The following is a 25,877-nucleotide window of genomic DNA, read 5'->3' as shown; positions in this document are numbered from 1 at the left end:
TGCCAGTCCGGGTTCGATGCACAATACTGGATGCTTGGGGCTGGTGCACTGGGACGACCCAGAGGGATGGAATGGGGAGGGAGGAGGGAGGAGGGTTCAGGATGGGGAACACATGTATACCTGTGGCGGATTCATTTTGATATTTGGCAAAACTAATACAATTATGTAAAGTTTAAAAATAAAATAAAATTTAAAAAAAAGAAAAAAACAAAAAACAAAAAACAAACAAACAAACAAACAAAAAAAGAGCCAGATAGCAAATGTTTTAGGCTTTTTGAGCTACATAAGGTCTCTGTCACATGTTTTTCTCCTTTTTAAAAAATAGTCCTTTAGTAGTGTTAAAAAGATTTTTAGCTTTTGGACTATACAAAATGGGCTTCTGACTGCATTTGGCCTGATAACTATAGTCTGCCAATCTCTGATGAATCTTGTAATCACTGACTTAATAGGCAAAAGAAAGTAAAAACAACATTAAGAAACAAAATATTTATCAGGCTACTAATCTATGCTAGACAGTAGGCAATTTCATGTATTTTTATCTAGTCCATGTAAGTTAATGATTGCTGCATCTCTACTTTCATCTTACTTTTCTCATAACAGCATCCTTACTGTGTAGATATGATTACAAAGTATTAGTGATGATTAAATAGCACAAATCTAGCTATTATGAATCAGTGACTGACACTGAAATTAGATGTGTTTAAAAAGGGATAGTACCTTACAAAGAATTGTACTGGGGGAAGGTGATCATACTCCAGTCTTCATTCTTTGGGACTCAATATTTTTGAATGAATAACTGAACGTTACTAATTATATAAGAAAAATTTCAGGACAGTATCTTGAGCATATTCCGTTTAGGCATATAGAAGGTACACTAGCATATTAAAGGGGTTTAAAAGTCCTGGAGTAAAGAAACCTATTTGTTTTGCAAAGTTATATTTCTAAGTTTTATTTAACCCACGTTCCTTCCAACAGAACACCTATTAATAATAATTGAAGAGTGTTATACAGAACCATTATTTGAGTAACATTAGTTTGAGGGGAGTAGTTTTATGGTAAAGGTAATTTCTGTAGTGGTAAAAAGACCAAGAGGAATTCATTCTGACATTAGTGGAATGCCTTTTATCAGATTAACTCTTAAGAAGTGAACATTCTGGACAAAATATAACAACTATTTAATAGCATAGGAGAGTGACCAAAGTAGGAAAACAGTAGAGCAAATTCTGCCTCTTAAAGAAGGGAAGTACAGTGGGAATGTTTGCACTTATGTACCTTTTTATCCTGGGTGTACCTTTCAGTCTGCATGGCAACGGATGGTAAGATGGCAGACAGAAAACCACAGTTCTAGTGGCTTGAGAAGTCAAGGACAGAATTGAGGATGCCAGAATGGCTATAAAATGATGGGAGATATGCTGGAATGGAGAGAGTTACAGAATGGAGAGCCCGAGTATCTGCTTGCAAATGTCACCAAAATACTTGGTTGAACCTTGAACTTTATATGTATACAGGAGGATTCATTCAACCCAGCAGAAAGGAACAGCTTAAAGGCCTCAATAAGGCAACACAGATTTAACTGTTGTCCATTGAAAGGAAAATGGAGTTTTAAGTGTTAATTTAGCTGAGATAGCTATTTCCTAAAACAAATATTCAGTACTTTTCAGACAATATAAAAGAATCCAAGATGTGTGTACATATTAAGTACAATGTCCAGTATGCAATTAAAACTTGCTAGACACTAACACAGCAAAATCTGTGAAGTAACAAGTAAAAGTGACCCATAGTCAAGAAAAAGACCAATAAATGAAAACTAACTCTGCAATGACACAGATGTTAGAATTTTTAGACAACTGATTACAAAGTAAGTATTCAGCTCAGTTCAGTCGCTCAGTCATGTCCGACTCTTTGCGACCCCATGAATCGCAGCACGCCAGGCCTCCCTGTCCATCACTAACTCCCGGAGTTCACTCAAACTCACATCCATTGAGTCGGTGATGCCATCCAGCCATCTCATCCTCTGTCATCCCCTTCTCCTCCTGCCCCCAATCCCTCCCAGCACCAGAGTCTTTTCCAATGAGTCAACTCTTCGCATTAGGTGGCCAAAGTACTGGAGTTTCACCTTTAGCATCATTCCTTCCAAAGAAATCCCAGGGCTGATCTCCTTCAGAATGGACTGGTTGGATCTCCTTGCAGTCCAAGGGACTCTCAAGAGTCTTCTCCAACACCACAGTTCAAAGCATCAATTCTTCAGTGCTCAGCTTTCTTCACAGTCCAACTCTCACATCCATACATGACCACTGGAAAAACCATAGCCTTGACTAGTCGGACCTTTGTTGGCAAAGTAATGTCTCTGCTTTTCAATATGCTATCTAAGTTGGTCATAACTTTTCTTCCAAGGAGTAAGCATCTTTTAATTTCATGGCTGCAGTCACCATCTGCAGTGATTTTGGAGCCCAGAAAAATAAAGTCTGACACTGTTTCCACTGTTTCCCCATCTATTTCCCATGAAGTGATGGGACCGGATGCCATGATCTTCGTTTTCTGAACGTTGAGTTTTAAGCCAACTTTTTCACTCTCCTCTTTCACCTTCATCAAGAGGCTTTTGAGTTCCTCTTCACTTTCTGCCATAAGGGTGGTGTCATCTGCATATCTGAGGTTATTGATATTTCTCCCGGCAATCTTGATTCCAGCTTGTGCTTCTTCCACCCCAGCATTTCTCATGATGTACTCTGCACAGAAGTTAAATAAGCAGGGTGACAATATATAGCCTTGACGTACTCCTTTTCCTATTTGGAACCAGCCTGTTGTTCCATGTCCAGTTCTAACTGTTGCTTCCTGACCTGCATACAGGTTTCTCAAGAGGCAGGTCAGGTGGTCTGGTATTCCCATCTCTTTCAGAATTTTCCACAGTTTATTGTGATCCACACAGTCAAAGGCGTTGGCATAGTCAATAAAGCAGAAGTAGATGTTTTTCTGGAACTCTCTTGCTTTTTCGATGATCCAGAGGATGTTGGCAATTTGATCTCTGGTTCCTCTGCCTTTTCTAAAACCAGCTTGAACATCTGGAAGTTCACAGTTCATGTATTGCTGAAGCCTGGCTTGAAGAATTTTGTGCATTACTTTACTAGCATGTGAGATGACTGCAATTGTTGCTGATGATTAAATAGTATAAACCTATGAATCAGCGACTGACAGTGAAATAGGGAGAGTAATTTAAAGCAGATAGGATAAATATATTTGTTGGTTTAAAGGGAACTCTGCTAATAATAAGTGAACAGATAGAGAATCATAACAGCACTGGAAATTGTGTAAAAAGAAAGAAAGGAAAGCAAAATATGAGAAAGAACCATTTACCAGATGGGCTTTTAACAGCAGAATGAAGACTGAAGAAAGATGGACAAACAACTTGAGAAACACACATTACCTAACACTAACCAACTAAGTAATTAAATGAAAGAAAATATGAATAGCTCTATATCTACTAAGGAAATTTAATTATCAAACCCTTCCCACACTCACATAAAAATTCTAGTCCAGAAGTTTTCACTGAGGAATTATATGAAGCATTTATGTAAGAAACAATATCAGTCTTGCATAAACTCAGACAGTGGAGGGATAGGGACTGATGTCCAACTAATTTTATGAAACAAATATGCCCTAAAACCAAACCAAAGACAAAAGTTAAAAATCATTAAACTATAGCTCATTAATAGAGCTGAAGAAATGAAGAACAAAATTTTAGCAAATCAGATCCAGTGGTGTATAAAGCAGATAATATGCCCTTACCAAGTGGGGTTTATGCAAGTAATGCATGGTAGGTTTAATATTTGAAAATCAAAAATTATAATTCACCATGTTAAAAAACTAAATAAAAAATTTAAAGATAAATAAGCCCACCGTATAATTATCTCAATAGATACAAATAAAGCACTTACCAAAATTCATTATCAATTTCTGATAATCTCAGCAAACTAGAAATAGAATGGATTTCCTTAATCTTAAGGAGCATCTACCAAACCCCTATAGCCAAAATTATATTCAATGGAGAAAGACTACATCCCTTTCTTCTAAGATAGGAACATGTCTGCTCTCACGATTTCTATTCAACATTGCCAGTGCAGTAAGACTAGAAAAGGAAAAGCATCCATACTAGAATGGAAGAATAAAACTCTCTTTTTTTTGTAGATGAACAATACTAAAATGCTCATAAACTTTGTGAGTGTAAAAAGATCAGAATAAACAAACCTGATAAGATCAATAAAGATCATGTATATGTATATATTGTAACAATGAAAATTTGGAAATAGGAGTTATAAAAATGCCTTTTGCAAGAGCACCAGAAATTTGAAATACATGGGAGCAAGTCAGACAAAAATGTGTAAGTCCAGTGCACTGAAAACTATAAAAATATTGTTGAGAGAAATGAATACCTGAATTAACATAGATATATATCATGTTTAGGTATTAAAGTGCTCAACATTACTAAGATGCCAATTCTCTCCAAATTTATATACAGATTAATAGACCTTCTTACTTTTCTTGTAGAAATTAAGCTGATTCTAAAATTCCAGTGTGGGCTTCCCTGGTGGCTCAGACATTAAAGAATCTGCCTGCAATGTGGGAGACCTGGGTTAGATCCCTGGATGGGGAAGATCCGCTGAAGGAGGGCATGGCAACCCATGCCAGTATTCTTGCTTGGGGAATCTCATGGACAGAGGAGCCTGGCGGGCTACAGTCCATAAGGTTACAAAGAGTTGGACTCGACTGAAGCTACTTAGTACGCACAAAATTCAGGTGTAGGGACTTCCCTGTGGTACAGTGGTTAAGAATCTGCCTTGCAATGCAGAGTACTCAGGTTTGATCCCTGGTCAGGGAACTAAGTTCTTACATGCTACAGAGCAACTAAGCCCACACACCACAACTAGAGTCTGTGGGCTGCAATGAACGATCCCACATGTCAAAACTAAGACCCAACACAACAGAATAAATAAATATTTTAAAAAACTAAATAAAATTCAGGTGTAAATGCTAATGTAGCTTTTTAAAAGAATGAAGCTAAAATATCTATATTACACAATTCCAAGACTTAGAATCAAACTAGAGTAAACATGATAGTGTGCTAATAGCAAAAAAGATAGACATATTGATGAATGGAACACAATAGGGTCCATAACTAGACCATAGGCACATGATAAATTGATTTATTGACAAAAGTGCAAAAACAATTCAGTGGAGAAAAGATGGTCTTTAAAACAAAGAGTACTGGAAGAACTGGATATGCATATTCACAAAAATGAACTTTGACTCACTGCTTGCCCTATATGCAAAAATTAATTCAAAATGGGTCATATACCTAAATATAAAGCCTTAATCTATAAAACCTAAGTCTACAAGTCTTTCAGAAGAAAACAAAGGAAAAAATCCTTGTGACCTTCGATTAGGTAGATATTTCTTAGATATGACAACAAAAACATGATCTGTAAAAGAAAGACTGATAAATTGTATTTCATCAAAATAAAGAACGTATCTTTTAAAAAAAAATGTTTATTTATTTAGTTTTGGTTGTGATGGGTCTTTATTGCTGCACGGGTTTCTCTAGTTGTGGTGAGCAGGGACTACACTCCAGTTGTGATGCACGGGCTTCTCATTGCAGTGGCTCTTCTTGGTGCAGAGCATGGGCTCTAGGGTGTACAGGCTTCAGTAGTTGGGTTCCCAGGCCCTAAAGCACAGACTCAATAGTTGTGGGGCATGAGCTTATTTGTTCCGCAACATGTGGGATCTTTCTGAATCAGGGATCGAACTCGTGTCTCCTGCATTGGCAGGTGGATTCTTTACCACTAAGCCACCAGGGAAACCCGAGAATGTATTCTTTTCTGAAGATACTAAGAGAATGAAAAGACAGTTCACAGACTAGGAAAAAATATTAATGAATTACCTGATAAGAATCTTGAAACCAAAATATATAAAGAAATCTCAAAACTAAATAATAAACATCCCTAAGTAAAATTAAATTAAAAACAAGTTGGCAAAAGATTTGAAGACTCTTTCCAAAAGAATAGACGATGGCATCATATAGTAAACACATGAAAAGTTACTCAATATTAATAATTAGGGAAGTGTATAATAAATCTATGAGGAGATACTACTATAAACCTATAAGAATGTGTAAATATTAGAACATAACCATACCAAATACAGATCAGTGTGTGGAGCAACTGAAATTATCACAGATTGCTGGTAGAGATCTGCTGCTGCTGCTACTGCTGCTAAGTCGCGTCAGTCGTGTCTGACTCTGTGTGACCCCATAGACAGAAGCCCACCAGGCTCTCCTGTCCCTGGGATTCTCCAGGCAAGAACACTGGAGTGGGTTGCCATTTCCTTCTCCAATGCATGAAAGTGAAAAGTGAAAGTGAAGTCACTCAGTTGTGTCAGACTCTTAGCGGCCCCATGGACTGTAGCCTACCAGGTTCCTCTGTCCATGGGATTTCCCAGGCAAGAGTACTGGAGTGGGGTGCCATTGCCTTCTCCGATCTAGAATGATGCAAATACTTTGGGAAATAGTTTGGCAGTTTCTTAAACAGGTTAACATAAACCTGTCATATGACCCCCTCTATTCCTAGGCATTTACCCATGAGAAATGAAAGCATGTGTGTATACCATCCTTGTACATGATGTCATGGTAGCTCTATTTGTAATAGCCAGAAACAGGAATCAACTCAACTGCCTTTTAACAGGTGAATGAATCTTAGCAAATTGTAGTAGAGCTGATCCTTGAACAACATGGATTTTAACTTCATGGGTCTACTTATATTCAGATTTATTTCAATAAATACATACTACAGTAGTATACAGTCTGTAGTTGATTAGAATCCATAGTTATAGAACTGAAGATTTGGAGCACCAGCTGTAAAATTATACTCAGATTTTTAACCACATAGGGGTTGGCACTCCTGACCCTCATGTTGTTCAAGGGTGATATATATATATATATACATACAATGGAATACTACTCAGCAGTAGAAAGGAATGAACTATTGACACACTTCTAAATCACAAAATAATTATGCTGAGTGAAAAGTTAGACAAAATGTATATTCTGTATAATTCCATTAATAAAAAAACTTTGAAAAATGCAAATTAATCCCTGGTGATAGAAAGCAAATCAGTTATTGCCTGGGGTTATGAGTAGAGGCAGGAGGAAGACATAAAGGGGGACAAAGAAATTTTTTTAATATTTATAATATTTCATTTAATATTGTTATTTTAAAAAGATTTTATTTTTTTGGTACAGTTTTAGGTTCACAGAAAAATCAAAAGAGATACAGATTTCCCATATGTGCCCTGCCCCCACACATGCATAGCCTCCCCAGCTATACCATAGTGGTACATTTGTTACAGTTGATGAGCCTACATTGATATGTCATTATTACCCAAAATTTAAATTTTACCTTAGCATTTACTCTTGGTGTTATACATTCTGTGTGTTTGGAAAAATGTATAATGACAGGCATCCATATTAAATTATCATACAGAGTATTTTCACTGACCTAAAAAAAAAACTCTGCTCCCTCTATTGATCTCCCCAACCTGTACCCACTGGCAACCACTGATATTTTTACTGTTGGTATAATTTTACCTTTTCCAGAATGTCATATAGTTAGAATTACATGGTATGCAGCCTTTTCAGATGAGCTCCTTTCAATTAATGATATGCATTTAAATTTCCTTCATGTCTTTTCATGGTGTGATAACTTGTTTCTTTCTGGACTGATATTAATAATATTCCTTTGTCTGAATGAACCACATTTTATCTGTTCACCTACTGAAAAACATCTTGGTTGCTTTCAGGTTTGGCAATTATGAATAAAACTGCTATAAACATTCAATGCAGGTTTTTGTGTGGATATAAATTTTCAACTCCTGTGGGTTAATACCAAGGAACACGATTGCTAGATCATATGATAAAAGTATGTTTAGTTTTGTAAGAAACTGCCAAAGTGTCTTCCAAAGTGGCTGCACCATTTTGCATTCCACCAGTAATGAATGAGAGTTCCTGTTGCTTCACATCCTTGTCAGCATTCAGTATTGTCAATACCCTGGATTTTGGCCAATTTAATGGGTGTGTAAAGGTATCTCATTGTTACTTTTTAATTTCCATTTCCCTGATGACATATGATGTGGAGCATTTTTTTCATATGCTTACTTGCCATCTGTATATCTTTTTCAGTGAGGTATCAGTTAAAGTTTTTGTGAGTGAGTCTCTGTCTCTTAGTTGTATCTCTGCGATCCCATGGACTGTAACCCTCCAGGCTCCTCTGACCATGGAATTCTCCAGGCTCCTCTGACCATGGAATTCTCCAGGCAAGAATACTGGAGTAGGTAGCCATTCCTTTTTCCAGGGATCTTCCTGACCCAGGGATCAATCCCGGGTGTCCTGTACTGCAGGGTGATTCTTTACAGTCTGAGCCACCAGGGGAGCCCCATAGAGTCTTTGACCCATTTTTAAATCAGGTTGTTTTCTTATTGTTGAGTCTTTAAGAGTTCTTTGTCTACTTTGGATAACAGTCCTTTATCAGATGTGGCTTTTGAAAATATTTTTTCCCAGTCTGTGATTTGTCTTCTCATTCTCTTGACATTGTTTCTTGCAGAGCAGAAGCTTTTCATTTTCTTGAAGTCCAGTTTATCAATTGTTTCTTTTGTGGATTGTGCCCTTGTTGTGGCATCTAAAATGTCACCACCACATCCAAGGTCATCTAGGTTTTCTCCCATGTTATTTTCTAGGAGTTTTATGTTTTGCATTTAAGTCTCTGATTCATTTTGAGTTATTTTTATGAAGGTGTAAGGTCTGTGTCTAGAATTTTTTTTTCAGGGAATGTCCAGTTTTTCTAGCACCATTTGTTGAAAAGACAAGGAAATTCTTATGAGTGAGAGATATGTTAATTATTTTGGTTGCCACATATATGACAAAAATTTTCAAATTGTGTATTTTAAGTGAAATTTATTGTATATTAATTTTGCTTCAGTAAAACTGCTTTTAAAAAATAAGTTTAACACAGAAGCATGTACATTCTGCCAAAGGAATGTGTTCAAGTACATACTGCTAAAAACAAAATTCACCAGACTGCTGATGAGAATAAGAAATCAATCAATTGACATCCCAAAATTCATGTCATAGTCAAATATTATCTAAATAAAGTGTGCCCCTCTACCAGTTGCATCAGCATTTACTGGGAGCTTGTTAGAAATGCAGATTCTTAGGCTCCATAGCAGACCTACTGAATCTAATTCTGGGGCAGGACCAGGTAACCTTGTTTCAACAAGCTGTCCAAGTGGTTCTGATGCAAGCTAAAATTTGAGATCTTCTGACCTAGATTATTTCCATTTTGACAGTTCCTAAAGATCCATGTTCTTGTTCTAATTACTTCAAATATTTCTTTGTGCTATATAATTACAAAGACAATAGAAATTACACAAAAGAAGACACAGTTGCCCATAATTTATATAATTATAAAACCATTATCGGAGAAGGCAATGGCACCCCACTCCAGTACTCTTGCCTGGAAAATCCCATGGATAGAGGAGCCTGGTAGGCTACAGTCCATGGGGTTGCTAAGAGTCAGACACGACTGAGCGACTTCACTTTCACTTTTCACTTTCATGCATTGGAGAAGGAAATGGCAACCCACTCCAGTGTTCTTGCCTGGAGAATCCCAGGGACGGGGGAGCTTGGTGGGCTTCTGTCTATGGGGTCGCACAGAGTTGGACACGACTGAAGCGACTTAGCAGCAGCAAAACCATTATAATTGCATTACCTAATTAAATCATTGTTGCCATTTGTCTGTTAAGGGTATTGCTTTGTCCATAGATTTATGTAATTTTTACTTTTTACAATAGTATAATCTTCAAATAATTTTAATTATAATTGTCATTGTGACAGTTTGTCCTAATTTTTATTTTTCCTATCCTCAGAAATCCAGTATTTTTCCTGTTAATTGTGTACCTGTTTTGAGAAACTGGTTTTTTTTTTTTTTAATTTTTGTATTTATTTTTACATTTGGGTGTGCTGGGTCTTCATTTTTGCGCTCAGACTTTCTCTAATTGCAGTGAATGACGGCTACTCTTTAGTTGCAGTGCGGGACCTTCTCATTGTGGTGGCTTCACAGTTGTGGACTATGGGCTCTAGGGTTTGTGGGCTTCAGTAGTTGCAGCACATGGGCTTAGTAGTTGCAGCTCGCAGGCTCTGGAGTGCAAACTCAGTAGTTGTGGCACACAGGCTTAGTTGCTCCATGGCATGTGGAATCCTCCTGCACCAGGGATCAATCTGGTGTCCCATGCATTGCAAGGTGGATTCTTAACCACTGTACCACCAGTGAAGCCCCAAGAAACTATTCTTAGAATTTATTTTTTATTTCCATGATCACATAACTTTCTTCTTGTGATTATAAAGTGCCCTTCCTATAACATTTTTATGTGTATGTCTTACTCACAAAGTAGGTTCTACTTCAAAATTAAAAGACACTTACTCCTTGGAAGGAAAGTTATGACCAACCTAGACAGCATTTTCAAAAACAGAGACATTACTTTGCCAACAAAGGTCTGTCTAGTCAAGTTTATGGTTTTTCCAGTGGTCATGTATGGATGTGAGAGATGGACTATAAAGAAAGCTGAGCGCCGAAGAATTGATACTTTTGAACTGTGGTGTTGGAGAAGACTCTTGAGAGTCCCTTGGACTGCAAGGAGGTCCAACCAGTCCATCATAAAGGAGATCAGTCCTGAATATTCACTGGAAGGATTTGATGTTGAAGCTGAAACTCCAGTACTTTGGCCACCTGATGCGAAGAGCTGACTCATTTGAAAAGACTCTGATGCTGGGAAAGATTGAAGGTGGGAGGAGAAGGGGACGACGGAGGATGAGATGGTTGGATGGCATCACTGACTCAATGGACATGAGTTTGAGTAGACTCCGGGAGCTGGTGATGGACAGGGAGGCCTGGTGTGCTGCAGTCCATCGGGTCGCAAAAAGTCAGACACAACTGAGTGACTGAACTGAACTGAAATTAGTCTATTATCCTTCTCTTAAATTCTAGCTTGTATGTAAGCCAGCTTTATTGCAAATAAAAGTCATCTTTTGTATAATTTCCCCTAATCCTAGCTCTTATTTTTTCTGAATCTTTGAGGAAAGCATGTGCCATAAATGAATTTGAGTAAACTCCAGAAGTTGGCGATGGACACAGGGGCCTGGCGTGCTCAGTCCATGGGGTCACAAAGAGTCGGACACGACTGAGCAACTGAACTGAACTGAAGGAAGTTCATTCATTGAATGAATATTTACTGCGTATTTGTTCTGTTGGGCACTAAGAATACAATGATGAACATAGCATAATTGGTTAGATGAAGGGAAAATGGAGAGAATGGAATTGAGATTATTATAAATTTCTGGCCAAGGTAGCTGGATTGTGTAATTTCCTGAAATAAATAAGAGGGCTGAAAGATAATGATTTCAATGTTGTTTATGTTAAATTTGCTTTTGAGAAAATTATTCAACTTCTCTTTGCTTTAATTCTTCATCTATAAAGTGGAAATAATAATAGTATTTACCTAATATTGTCATTGGGAGGATTAAATAATGTGAAACGTGGAAAGAATTAAGAAAACTCTGGCACATAGAAAGCGTTCAATACGCGTTTGCTATTGTTATTGTTGAGTGTTAGGTGCCTGTGTGATATTCAAGAGGAGATGTTTAAGACATTTGGCCCTGTGAACCCAGCTTTTAGGAAAAAATATGTTGATATTTGAGATATCCCAGAGAAAGGGTCAAAAAAGGGCATTCAATGTAATACCAATATTTAAAGGACAGGCAGAGAGAGAAGACTATTACTCCACAAAGAAAAATTAGAATAATTTTTTTTATCCAAATGTGGGCAGGCAGCACAAACTAGGTTTAAGTTTAACCTTCAAAAATAGGTGCACCACATCATTTTCTATGTTAGTGAGTGGTATTAGCAAATTACAGTAAAATCTAGGTAGCTATAAGGATTAAATAATTGCCTGACAACCAGTAGAAAGGGTGGGCATGCAACAAATGTCAGCCTTCCCTACTTCCTGTATTAGGAATTAGGTTAGAGGACCCTCTTGCACCCTCTCCTCATGGAAGCCTTCTATAGTTTCTACTGCAGGAACCTTTCTACCTTTTGAAGACTGGGGGTTGCTATTGCAGTTTTTCTGCTACTTTCCTCCAGTAGCTGCCATTCTGTCTTTCTTGGGATGATACTGCTCTGTCAGCTAGATAGGACTACAACATTATTTGACTATTGTGTGGGGAGATTTCAGGATAGGAATCTGGTATAGGTATATGGTTTTTATTAATGCAAGTGTAGTTAAGCTTTTTAGCACTCTCTACTTTCAGTTTCTAGTTTATTCCTCTATTATCTATAGCTCAGGTAGCAATTTGGCTTCTGAAACTATATAGCTCTCTTCAAGCATTAGCCTCAAGTTTTGGCAGAGATATGCTCTAAATATCAGCGGAGATCCTAAAACATAGCTGTGTTTTCCACTTATGGAAATCTACTCCAACTAGATTATTTTATTTCATTCTAGCTTCCTTTCTGACTGGCACTTTTGATTAGATTTCTGTTACCAGCTCTGCTAGAAATGGGCTATGTAGTGAATTGAGGCAATCCAGGTCTAAAATTTTTTAATCTTCTATTTATCTTTTCTTGTTCTGTTTTCTTCAAAATAATGGAATTGAGATTCTGTGTGTGTATATGTATGTATGTTTGTCGCTCAGTCGTGTCTGACTCTTTGCGACCCCATGGACTTTAGCCCACCAGGCTCTTCTGTCCATGGACTTTTCCAGGCAAGAATACTGGAGTGGGTTGCCATTTCCTTCTCCAGGGCATCTTCCCAACCCAGGGATCAAACCTGGGTCTCCCACATTGCAGACAGATTCTTTACCATCTAAGCCACCAGGGAAGCCCTTTGGATGCTAAATTATCACAATCCTATGAGTAATTAAAACAACAAAGAGAGATATTTATTGAAAATAGAAAATACAGTAATATGTCAATAATGATAATTATTGTCAATGCTATAGGAATGTTGAGACCTACCATTAATTGGGTAACATTTGCTTCATTGGTTTTGAAGTAATAAGTGAAAACTGACCAGAAGTAGCCTTTTCAAAGTTCTTATATTTATTATAGTATGATTCAACATAACAAGAAAGTATTCAGTACAAGATTATCTAAGCTATCCAGGCTAAACTTAGTACTTAACACACACACACACACACAGATACACATGCCCACTGAGATTGTGAATGAAAGTCTGTTGTCCCTTAACCTCCAGGGGTATATGCCTCTTATGGGCCATTAGCCAGTTGCCTTGTAGATATAGATGCTTCGTCTTTCTCACGTGCTGCCTAGGCTGTCACTGTGGATAGAATCTGGGGAGAGGGGTTTCCAGAAAAAGGTCCAGAGCCTTTGGCCAGAGACTCAACCTTCAAGCCTTAGAAAAGTAGAGAACTGCGTACAGCCAAGCAGTTGAAAGCTTATGCCTTGGAACTATGAGCCCTTGGGGTTCTTAAATGTAATAGTGGTGAATTTGCTGTCTGTGATTGGATCCCCTGGAGATGTTGGGGTTCACACTCAGCATAATTGACTGTATGCAAGTTAACTAACTCTAATATGTCTAATGGTATGTTAGTACACATGGTGGCTCTGTAGCCCCCACCTGTCTGGTTGTAGAGATTTGCACATCAGGCAACCTTTGTTGATAGATGCTGATAAGATGTGGTGGATCCTCACTAGGAGGTAGGCAGCCCTCCTGTGCTGGTGTTGATAAGTGCGTGGTCAGAACTGGGACTTGAGTTATAATTAGTGGTGTTTTTTTCTTTTTTTCCAGAACAAACATGGATTCCTTTTTTTATTTAATTTTACAATCAGAAAAAATATATAAAGATCTTGATATTATCAAGCTCTTTTCTAGCTAACTTGTCACTGACCAGTTAATTAATTTCCATTATTAATAATCCTACAACTCTGTGCTCTACTACAAACCTGAAATCTTCTCTGATGTTCTTTTAACCTTCTTCATCTGTGTACCATACTTGTTTCATTGTAACCCCTTCAGACCTAGTTTCCTGAATTTATTGCCATCTTCCCTGTTAAATTCTTCATGTCAGTATGTTTCAACTTTATTTCATCTCTGTAAGCCTTTAAATTTTATGAGAAAGCAAGAGATTACATTACCAAATACAATATAAATTTAGTGGTTTGTGTTTTTTCTACTCATATCATACAATTTTCTCCATGTTAGTAGATACTCTGAATTTAGCATAAATAAATTAATCTTCTCTAGATAGTCATTTGATGTTTTTGAATCTCATCCATGCTTCTGCTTGAAAATTGACGAGTGACCTTATCTTTCTTTCTTATTCAATTGCAGGGGGAAAGAGGATTTCCAGGTTTGGAAGGCCACCCAGGTTTGCCTGGATTTCCAGGTCCAGAAGGGCCCCCAGGGCCTCGGGGACAAAAGGTACGTGCCAAGTTGCCAGTCAATAATACCAAAGAAATGAAGCCATCTTAATATGGGATAAGTGTCAGATGAATTAAAAAGTTACTGAATTACAGCCAAAAACCAATATTTAAATAAAACAGTAGAATGGCCAAGAATTTATACTTCATTGTTGGTTTTTGTAAAAGGCTAAATATTACTGCTGTATTCAAATGCTTTTGCAAGATACTGTTAATGGTGTGTGGTTATTGGGATCCTGAACAAAAATTAAGTCCTGTCAGGAGCTCAGCTGAACTGGAGAGAGCTGAACTGCCAGGTGTCAGAGTACTGGTTAAGACAACAAGCCAAAAGGAAAGTAACAGTCAAGCCTTTAGTCACTTACTGTGACAGTGTGTATAAGCAAAACATAAACCAGAGAAAGTGTGGATTTCCCCACTGTTCCATTATTCCTCATGGAAAAGTGCCAGTGAGGGTCAAATGCTTCAGCATGGGGAATTGTGTCATTGCTCCGGAAGCTTGGAGGGAAAAAACTGCTGTTTGTTAGTATACCAGAGGGCTGGATGGATGCAGGGAGAGAGGGAAGAGCTAGGAGTGGAAAAGTACAGAGAACAGAAACAAATGTCAAGGTCCCCATCCTGCACTCAATAAAGAGGTCTTCACCAAGGCTCCATATAAAGAGGCCTTTCAACGCAGATGTGCATAAAAGCATGACCAGCCAGGAGGACTGATACCTTAACTACAACTCCCTTCAGAGACTGACATGCATTGGCTGTGCACTAATTCTGGTGTGGGATGGGCTGCTTTCCTCTATGAGGCTTTCTGGCATGGGATGGGCAGCTTTTCTATATGAGGTTTACCATGAGGTCTTTGTAACTGCCTGTGGTTGGGTCTGAAAAATCACACATAGGTCTTTAGCCAGGAGCCAGACTCCTCAATTTCATCTCTTGATTTTTTAAGACGCAAATGAGAAACATAGGTCACTCCAACATGGACTTGGATGGGTTGGACTTTGAGGAGTTATGTCACAATATAATTAGTATGAGGCTACAGTGGATCATGGTCATGATCAAAATTACTCCAAGTAGGATGATCAGGCCTGCTTGGAGGAGTGAGTCTAACCATCAGCCCCAACCATTGGGCTTCCCTGGTGGCTCAGACAGTTACCAAGCCAGGAATAGATGGCCCATAGCCCATCTGATCAAATTTAGAGAGCCAGAAGCCTTTTTTCTTAAGTATAGTGATAGACTGCTCTACCTTGCCAGTTTTAGTGATGTAGGTACATCATGAAGTTTTGGTAATAGCAATACCATTCCTTGGTTGGCCAGCAGGAAGTTGAAGACTAGGCTGTCAATCCAGTACTACTCTGGCCAGGTTGGTGAGGCTGGTCTGTTGTGTTTCCAAACCTGAAGTGGTATCATTAATGACTTTAGTAGAGGTCAAGGACAAGTTGGTGCTTCCCTGGTAACTCAGCTGATAAAGAATCCGCCTGTAATGCAAGAGACCCCAGTTCAATTCCTGGGTCAGGAAGATCCCATGGAGAAGGAATAGGCTACCCACTCCAGTATTCTTGGGCTGCCCTGGTGGCTCAGCTGGTAAAGAATCTGCTAGCATGTGGGAGACCTGGGTTTGATCCCTGGATTGGGAAGATCCCCTGGAGAAGGGAACAGTAACCCACTCCAGTATTCTGGCCAAGAATTCCATGGACTGTATAGTCTATGGGGTCGCAAAGAGTCAGACACAACTGAGCAACTCTCACTTTCACTTCACTTTCAAGGACACGTTGCATACAACTTTTCCTAATGAATGGCCCTGACAGTGGGAAAAGTTGCCAGGAACATAAACATGAGCAGACTATTCTCCTGAGTAACCACAATCTACCTTGAGTTCCACTCTTACTCTGTTTTACTGTGATGTGCTCAGTGGGAGAGGCTGTTTTGAATATTTAGAAGTCTCTTGTCCATGCCTCCATTATGTACATTGGTCAGAAAGTCAAAGGCCTGACTTTTACAAAAGAAATATCCCAAGGTGGGGTGCAAACAGCCAGAAGTCCCTCCTGGCAGGTAGAGTCCTTGAGTGAAATTGCAAAATTTGTATAAGGTAGAGGAATGTATGGGGGAGAAGGCCACCACTATTGATGTCAAAATAGCTCCAGTGTCAAATTCCATATGCCTTTTCCCAGATGCCTCAGTTAATCCCAGCTTAGGAAAAAGTTGACTTCTGAAGAGGTGTTTTATTTCTGTAGCATCAGAGTCCAACTGTGGCAACACATCAGTGTAACAAGGTTGGGATATCTGAGGTACTAAAAATTTCCATGTTTAGAGAAATACCCATTTGTTGTATTCAGGGACACAGCAGACATTTATCTGCAGGGTTGGGTGATGGGTGACATGTCTACCAGTTTGTCAAATTGAGTGGAAGCTATCTGAGACAAATGTATCAATGAATCTAGTGAGGAGGAAGTCACGTAGGCTTTTCTATGAGAGAGAAAGAAGAGAGGGTAGATACATGCACCCTCTCTCTTTGAGCGTGTACCCATGCTCAAAGATCCAAAGATGCTGCCATCCTATCAGTTGGTAATACTTTTCCCCATTGACTTCTGTGTGGGAAGTCCTATATCATGAGCAAGGATAACATCTTATGTGCATGTTAAGATATGGAATGGGAAGAGATAATAGTGAATTTTAAGATTGGGAGAAGTTTTTTAATGGCTCTTTTGGCTCATTCTCCTTTATTATCTGTATTAGACTGATTAACTGATAGATGAAAGGGCTAGTTCTGTTCATTTTCCTGGAAAAGAAAACCGGTTTAAAACCCCTTTTTTTCCCCTAATTTTATTTCATGGAATAGTGGTACATCATGCCATTAGAGCATGAAGGGAATCAAATGGATACTTAACCAAGTGGTTTTCTTAGTAAAGGGGGAAAATTAACTTAAATACATAATACTTTTTAACACTTACTATACCATAGCATAGATTACGGGAATAGGTTTGTGCATGATCTCTGAGGAGGTGGCAGTTCACCAAGGAATTTTGTTAGATTCAAGAATAGACAGGACTTGTATAAATTTCCTGAATAGAGAACTTTTACACTGAGGAAAAAGCAAAACTCCAAATGAAGGCATAAAATTTAAGTAGGTGGGATATACGAAAGAATTTTCTAGTCTAACGAGGTATAAAACATCAGAATGTTTCTTGTACACCCAAGCGCAACACAGAAATAACAGAAAGATCTTAGTCAAGTGGGTATAATTGAGCACTAGGTGCTTAGTTGCTCAGTCGTGTCCAACTCTTTGCGACCCTATGGATTGTAGTTCTCCACGCTCCTCTGTCCATGGGATTCTCCAGGCAAGAATACTGGAGTGAGGTGTCATTTCCTGCTCCAGGGGAATCTTCCTGACCCAGGGGTTGAATCGAGGTCTCCTGCATTGAAGGTGGATTCTTTACCATTGGAGCCACCAAGGAAGCCCAGTGAGTGAAAGTCTCTCAGTCATGTCCGACTCTTTGCGACCCCTTGAACTATACAGTCCATGGAATTCTCCAGGCCAGAATATTGGAGTGGGTAGCCATCCTCTTCACCAGGGGATCTTCCCAGCCCAGGGATCAAACCCAGATCTCCCACATTGCAGGCTGAGGTGAGCCACCAGGTAAGCCCAGAATTGGGCGCTAACTCAGCAGTAACCCACGCACACTGTTGGCAAAGGACATCTCGATGATTTCGAGTTTGTACTGTCCCACCCCCTTAACACCTTGAAACTACTTAAGCTCTCCATAACTTAGGTGCAGCCTTGTGAAAATGAGGTGGGAAGTCCAGCCAACTGAGGTTAAATTTCAGCGATGTTAGTGAAATGGGTCCTTAGTAATTAAGTTGAACCATAAAAAAATAAAGTTACATTTGCTGTATCTGAGTTTACCTGGTATTAGGTGCTGAGTTTTCTTGCACACCATGCTCACTGAGTGGTTTCAGTTTTAATAAAATTTATGTCAAATTATTGAAAACTAACTACATTAGGTTTTTTTGAAATAATTTACAATTAATTGGGACTATTGTACAGCAGTATGATAATTTTTAAATGTGCAGTTGTGTGCAGTTTAAATTAAGAAAGCAATTCAATCTTTTGCTCTGATTCCATTTCTGTATCCATAAAATGAGAAGGTTTCACTGCTTTCTAAGCTCTTCGGTTTTTTAATTGGAAGCACTTTGTGCTTCAGTCTCCACTATGACTTCATACTTCCCAATATAGCTGAATTTATACTTTTTATGTGATTGGATGTTTGGACACGTGTATATATTAACATACATACCAAGTCAAAAATTTTGTAGGATTATTCTTTAATCTACATACATTTGTATATGAAAGTAAAAGTATAGAAAACAAATATATATATATTAATAACAAATATATATAGGAGTGTATATATAAAAATTTCCAAAGTATTGCTTTATTCTTAAAAACAATTGATTTTCCATAGATAATGTATTCATTTTGTTCAAAATAAATTAACATAAAAGGTATACAGTGAAAAACACCTCCTTTCCACTGTGTCTATTAGCCACTGAGGTCTATACATTCATAATGAATACTCATGTTATTTTCTTATGAAAATTGAGCATCTTTTCATTTCCGTGAACTGTGTGTTTATATAATTTGCCCACTTTTCTACTGGATTGTTGGTGTTTTCATATTTCAGTGAGCTATTTATATTTCAGGGAGATTGCCCTTTATCTGTGTATGTATATATTTATGTGCCTCTGTGTTTATCGAAGGTCTTTTATGGCTTTGGGTTTTGAATAGGAAACGCCTTCCCCACTGTAAGATTGTAAAATAATTCTCACATGTTTTATTCCAGTATATTAATAGTTTTGCTTTTTTCATGTAAATATTATATCAATTTCTAATTCACCCTGGTATGGTTTGTGATATAAATTCTACTTTTATTTTCTAGATGTCCTCACAAGTGTGCCCCAATATAATTTTCTGCTCTGATTTGTAATGCATTTTCATTGTATACCAAATTCACATGATTATATGGACCTGTTTCTGGACTTCTGGAAAATCCTATGGACGGAGGAGCCTGGTGGGCTGCAGTCCGTGGGGTCGCTAAGAGTCAGACATGACTGAGCGACTTCACTTTCACTTTTCACTTTCATGCATTGGAGAAGCAAATGGCAACCCACTCCAGTGTTCTTGCCTGGAGAATCCCAGGGACGGGGGAGCCTGGTGGGCTGCTGTCTCTGGGGTCCCACAGAGTGGGACACGACTGAAGCGACTTAGCAGCAGCAGCATACTCTTCCAATGGTCTGCTTATTCAGATATGAGAACCAAACTATTTTAATGATTGACTTGTTATATTTTATCTGACACTGCTAGTGTCCCCTCATTTGTCTTTTTATTCTTCAGAATTTTTCTCAGTGTTATTGCTTACTTATTTTTCCACATAAACATTAGTCACCTTGTCTTACAAATCTTCTACATCTTATTCAGTTTGATGCTAAATATTTTATCTTTTTCTGCTATTATAAATTGCATGTTTTCTTCCATTATGTTTTCTAGCAGGTAGTTGTTGGAATATAAGAAAGCTATTGATTTCTTCATATTATTTTTATATACAGCTACCTTACTGAATTATTTTATTGATTATAGTAATTTTTCATTTAGTTAACTTGGATTTCCCATGCATACAAACATATTATTTACAAATAATTCATTTTGCCTCATTTTCCCCAATTTTTATACCTCTAATTTCTTTTATTTAGCCATGTTGCTTAGTATGACCAATATAGTATTAAGGCATCCTTGTCTTATCTCTGCCTTCAGTGGGAAGACATAAAATGATTCATTGAGCAATCAATCTTCTAGTTTTAAAATAGATTTAGATTTACTTTAATTTCCTTAAATATGCATCTGTTGTGAAAAGAGTAGATTATTAAGCTTGTTTTTAAGCAGAGTATGGCAGGCAGATTAATATCCACCTCCTAATTGTGCTTAGTCACTCAATTGTGTCCAACTCTTTGCAACCCCATGGACTGTAGCCCACCAGGCTCCTCTGTCTATGGGGATTTTTCAGGCAAGAATACTGGAGTGGGTTGCTATGCTCTCCTCCAGGGGATCTTTCCAGTCCAGGGATCGAACCCAGGTCTCCCACATTGCAGGTGGATTCTTTACCATCTGAGCCACCAGGAAGCCAAAGATATCCATAACTAACCCCCAGAACCTGTGAATATGTTAGGTTATAAAAGTAAGTGAAATTAAGATTACAGGTGGAATTAAAGCTGCTAGTCAACTTGTTTTAAACTAGGGTAATTTTTCTGGTTGCTTTGAGTAGACCCATTATAATCATAAGGGTCCTTTAAATGTGGAAGAGGGAGGCAGAAGAATCAGTGTCAGAGTGATGCAATGTTAGAAAAACTCATTCAGCTGTCACTGACTGTGAAGATTGGAGAGAGCCATGAGCAGAGGGATGCTGGTAGCTCTCGAAGCTGGAGAAAGAAAATAAATGAAATCTCAACCCTCCAAAAAGTAACACAGCTCTCCCACTAAGACTTCCAGAACTGTATGTAAGATTGTATTAGTTTTTAGCCCACTAAGTTTGTGGTAATTTGTAAGAGCAGCATAAGAAACTAATACATCAGGTAACATTTTCTCCAAATAAAATTTTTCTTGGAAACCTCAAATAAAACAGATAAAAACAGAGCTTTACTGATTGAAGAGGGGCTGTGACATGGGCGTAAAGGAACCTACAAGGGAATCTCTAGGATTGTGAGTAGAGTAGTTTGGAAGCTTGTATAAAGCAAGATATCCCAAGTTAGTAAAACTATCTAAAGCCTTAGATGGTGACATACTAACTGTATGTTCCACTGAAAATATTGCCTATTGGAGCAGGATTAGGTTTTCTTTATTCCTTAAAAAAAAAAAAAAAAAAACTACTTAGGAAAACTTAGTGAGGCAAGACTTTAAATTCTCAGCAATGCAGTTGTAACTAGAAATGGGTAAATAGATTAACAATCCTGTGGGCAGCCTCTTTTGCATGGAGTCTGCAGCAGAAGCTTGAAAGGAAAGTCTGTGGTTCTTTCTTACTCCTTCTTAGCTCTTACAGTAGGAAGTGCCTGTATAAAATGTAGCAAAGCTTTAAAACAGCAAACTCATGAACAGCTCATATTGAGGTTCAGAGGTGATGCTGTTTATTAGCAGCATGGTGAGCAGATTGACACAATATAGAAACTGTTAAGGTTTTCAGCTCTAATTTTGTTACTGCATAAATGATTTGGGGCTTCCCCGGTGGCCCAGTGGTAAAGATTCCACCCGCAATGCAGGAGATGCAGGAGAGATGCATTCGATCCCTGGGTCAGGGAGATCCCCTGGAAGAGGAAATGACAACCAACTCCAGGATTCTTGCCTGGATAATCCATGGACCAGGATAATCCTTGGTGGGCTATGGTCTATGGGGTCCCAAAGAGTCAGACATGACTGAGCGACTGATCATGCACACACGCACAAATGATTTGAAGGGTATCTGTACCACTATTTCATCTTTATTTTCTTGACATTATTCATAACTAACTTTACAGGTATAAAGTTTCTTCTGCATGTCAACAGTTTTCTTCTTAGTAAATAAAGGCCTTTCTTACTTTTTAGCTTTTGACTTATCTTAGTGCTTTTAGTCTCAATAATAAATACTTCTTCCTTGAGTATGTAAATTTATCACTAACTTTCACAAAGGCTCACAAAAATTTGTCTCAGTTTACAATACAAAGTTAGTTATTCGAGGGCTCTTTTTGAAGGAAACATAACTAAATATGTTGTATTTTTCAGGGTGATGATGGAATTCCAGGGCCACCAGGACCAAAAGGGATCAGAGTAAGTGATATTTGCTGTATCAAATGTTTTGTTGGTCAAACGAAGAAGCTACTGAAGTGTTATAAGGCAACTGGAAAAAGACTCATATAGAAATTCAGGAACAGAAGTGACATCTTTTAATGTTTCAGAGTTTATATGTCTATAATTAGCCTTTCTTTAGTATTTTGATAGTTGTCTTTATATATCCAGATGTCTATTTAAACTAATATAAGAATACTTTAAAGTAGCTTATGGTTGAGAAATGTGAAAGTGTTAAATTTCAATAATTTTTCAAATTCTTAAAAATATACATCACACAAGTGGTTTAAAGCAGAACTACCCAACCAGGGTGATCATCTCAGAGTTCAGAGAACTGATCACCTCAGGTCATGTACCCTCCCTGGGAACCAGGTACAAATAGTATAACTTTATTTGTGTGTCTTGAAGAGAGTAAGTTTGGGAAGCCTCTAGTTGAAGCCATTATGTTAAAGAATAACTATTTTTGAAAAAGGAGGTCGGTTCCATAAAGTTTTACTGCCTATACCACCATGTAACTACATGATAGCAAAATATATTTTAAAAAGAATAACTATTTTTGGAAGAATACAGTATTTTATCAGTTCTGAGATGTATGATTTTTCAAGTTTTAATGTTCTGGAATTCAAGATGTGTTTGAAAATTTAAGTGCACATTTAGTGTAATTTTTCTGAATAGCTTTTAAGTAGACATATACTTTTCAGTGTGTTTTAGATTGGGAGGAAACTATAGTTTATAAATAGTACTGGCTTTTGGAAAATCAGATTTAACTTTTCGGAGCCTCAGTTTCTTCATTTGTTATATTAGAAAGTCAAACAAGAATATCTCCATGGTCTCTTTTAGATCTGTAATTCTGTGTTCATAGATTGACAAGGTCCCTGAATTTGAATATAGAATATATGGGTGGTGGCTTAGATATTTATGTGTATTACAAAGAAAAACATTCTGATCCTCTGATCTCCAGAAATTTAGTAGATGTATACGTTTTACATAAATGTTTAAAATATTCTGTTTGCTATATACATCTTAACAACACGTAGCTTGCCTTATGTGCTACTTTTGACTAGTGTAGGTAGAGCAGTGGAAAAGCAGCGAAGAAACTCAAAACCCTTAACATTTTTTTAGCAGACATGCTTCTGTGTTTTTCTATCATAACTGAATATCAATATACTATTAAAGCTGTTCATAATAATCATAACATATATCTTAATAGCTATAGCTACCATTAACTATGTCCTAAGTACAAAAAAGATCTTCACGACCCAGATAATCACGATGGTGTGATCACTCACCTAGAGCCAGATATCCTGGAATGTGAAGTCAGGTGGGCCTTAGAAAGCATCACTACGAACCAAGCTAGTGGAGGTGATGGAATTCCAGTTGAGCTATTTCAAATCCTGAAAGATGATGTTGTGAAAGTGCTGCACTCAATGTGCCAGCAAATTTGGAAAACTCAGCAGTGGCCACAGGACTGGAAAAGGTCAGTTTTCATTCCAATCCCAAAGAAAGGCAATGCCAAAGATGCTCAAACTACTGCACAATTGCACTCACCTCACACGCTAGTAAAGTAATGCTTAAAATTCTCCAAGCCAGGCTTCAGCAATACGTGAGCTGTGAACTTCCAGATGTTCAAGCTGGTTTTAGAAAAGGCAGAGGAACCAGAGATCAAATTGCCAACATCCGCTGGATCATCGAAAAAGCAAGAGAGTTCCAGAAAAACATCTACTTCTGCTTTATTGACTATGCCAACGCCTTTGACTGTGTGGATCACAATAAACTGTGGAAAATTCTGAAAGAGATGGGAATACCAGACCACCTGACCTGCCTCTTGAGAAACCTATATGCAGGTCAGGAAGCAACAGTTAGAACTGGACATGGAACAACAGACTGGTTCCAAATAGGAAAAGGAGTACGTCAAGGCTGTATATTGTCACCCTGCTTATTTAACTTCTGTGCAGAGTACATCATGAGAAATGCTGGACTGGAAGAAACACAAGCTGGAATCAAGATTGCCGGGAGAAATATCAATAACCTCAGATATGCAGATGACACCACCCTTATGGCAGAAAGTGAAGAGGAACTCAAAAGCCTCTTGATGAAGGTGAAAGAGGAGAGTGAAAAAGTTGGCTTAAAACTCAACATTCAGAAAACTAATATCATGGCATCTGGTCCCATCACTTCATGGGAAATAGATGGGGAAACAGTGGAAACAGTGTCAGACTTTATTTTTCTGGGCTCCAAAATGACTGCAGATGGTGACTGCAGCCATGAAATTAAAAGATGCTTACTCCTTGGAAGAAAAGTTATGACCAACCTAGATAGCATATTGAAAAGCAGAGACATTACTTTGCCAACAAAGGTCCGTCTAGTCAAGGCTATGGTTTTTCCAGTGGTCATGTATGGATGTGAGAGTTGGACTGTGAAGAAAGCTGAGCACTGAAGAATTGATGCTTTTGAACTGTGGTGTTGGAGAAGACTCTTGAGAGTCCCTTGGACTGCAAGGAGATCCAACCAGTCCATTCTGAAGGAGATCAGCCCTGGGATTTCTTTGGAAGGAATGATGCTAAAGGTGAAACTCCAGTACTTTGGCCACCTCATACAAAGAGTTGACTCATTGGAAAAGACTGATGCTGGGAGGGATTGGGGGCAGGAGGAGAAGGGGATGACAGAGGATGAGATGGCTGGATGGCATCACTGACTTGATGGACGTGAGTTTGAGTGAACTCCGGGAGTTGGTGATGGACAGGGAGGCCTGGTGTGTTGCAATTTATGGGGTCGCAAAGAGTCGGACACGACTGAGCGACTGAACTGAACTGAACTGTAGTATTGCTGAGACTAAAAAAATCTGTCGACTCTATCACTTCCCACTTTCAAGTGTCTGAGAGTGCTTAGAACTTGGTGGCCTAATAGTTCCTGCATCCTTAGGTCTCAGCTCACAGGCAGCTGTTGGCATGCAGATTTTAAAAGACTTATTATGGAAAATTTAAAGCATACACAGATTTACAGAGAATATATTAATATTACAATGACATCCCCCATGAAGTCATTACTTGGCTTCAAAAACTATCAACATTTTGACAGCTTTGTTTCTATACCTCACCACTATTGCCTATAATATTTTAAAGTAAATCCCTCACATCATCATTCCACCAATGAATATTATGTTTCTTGAACTTATAACCACATTATGCCATTATTACACCTCAAAAACTTAGCAAAAACTTTTCAATATCCTTTAAAACTCAGTCCATATTCAGATTTTCTCAGTTGTCCCAAAGATTTCTTTCTGCAATTGGTTTGTTCAAACCAGGATCCAGGCAAGTTCCACATATTGCATTTGCTTGATGTATTTCTTAAGCCTCTTTTATTATGCCATTGAAGAAACTGCATCATGGCGTTGTACTGTGTTCCACAATCTGGATCTGCCTGACTGTTTCCTCATTATGTCATTTAACTTATTTCTCTGCCCCCCATGTTTCCTGCAACTTTGAGGT

General features: G+C 38.1%; 1 protein-coding gene across 5 annotated transcripts in view; it reads left to right on the top strand.

The window, feature by feature from the left end:
* COL4A5 (collagen type IV alpha 5 chain) overlaps positions 1-25,877 on the top strand; it is a 252,771-nt gene that overhangs the window by 114,605 nt on the left and 112,289 nt on the right. For all 5 annotated transcript variants that reach the window (XM_006072346.4, XM_006072342.4, XM_006072345.4 and 2 more), the window contains exons 3-4: positions 14,443-14,532; positions 22,324-22,368. In XM_006072346.4, coding sequence (XP_006072408.1) covers positions 14,443-14,532; positions 22,324-22,368 — 135 coding nt within the window. The remainder of the gene's footprint in view (positions 1-14,442; positions 14,533-22,323; positions 22,369-25,877) is intronic.

Source organism: Bubalus bubalis, chromosome X (assembly GCF_019923935.1).
Source record: "Bubalus bubalis isolate 160015118507 breed Murrah chromosome X, NDDB_SH_1, whole genome shotgun sequence".
In the NCBI taxonomy this organism is placed as follows: Eukaryota; Metazoa; Chordata; class Mammalia; order Artiodactyla; family Bovidae; genus Bubalus; species Bubalus bubalis.
Note: the sequence above shows the minus strand (reverse complement) of the source record. Positions and strands in the feature narration are given on the sequence as shown.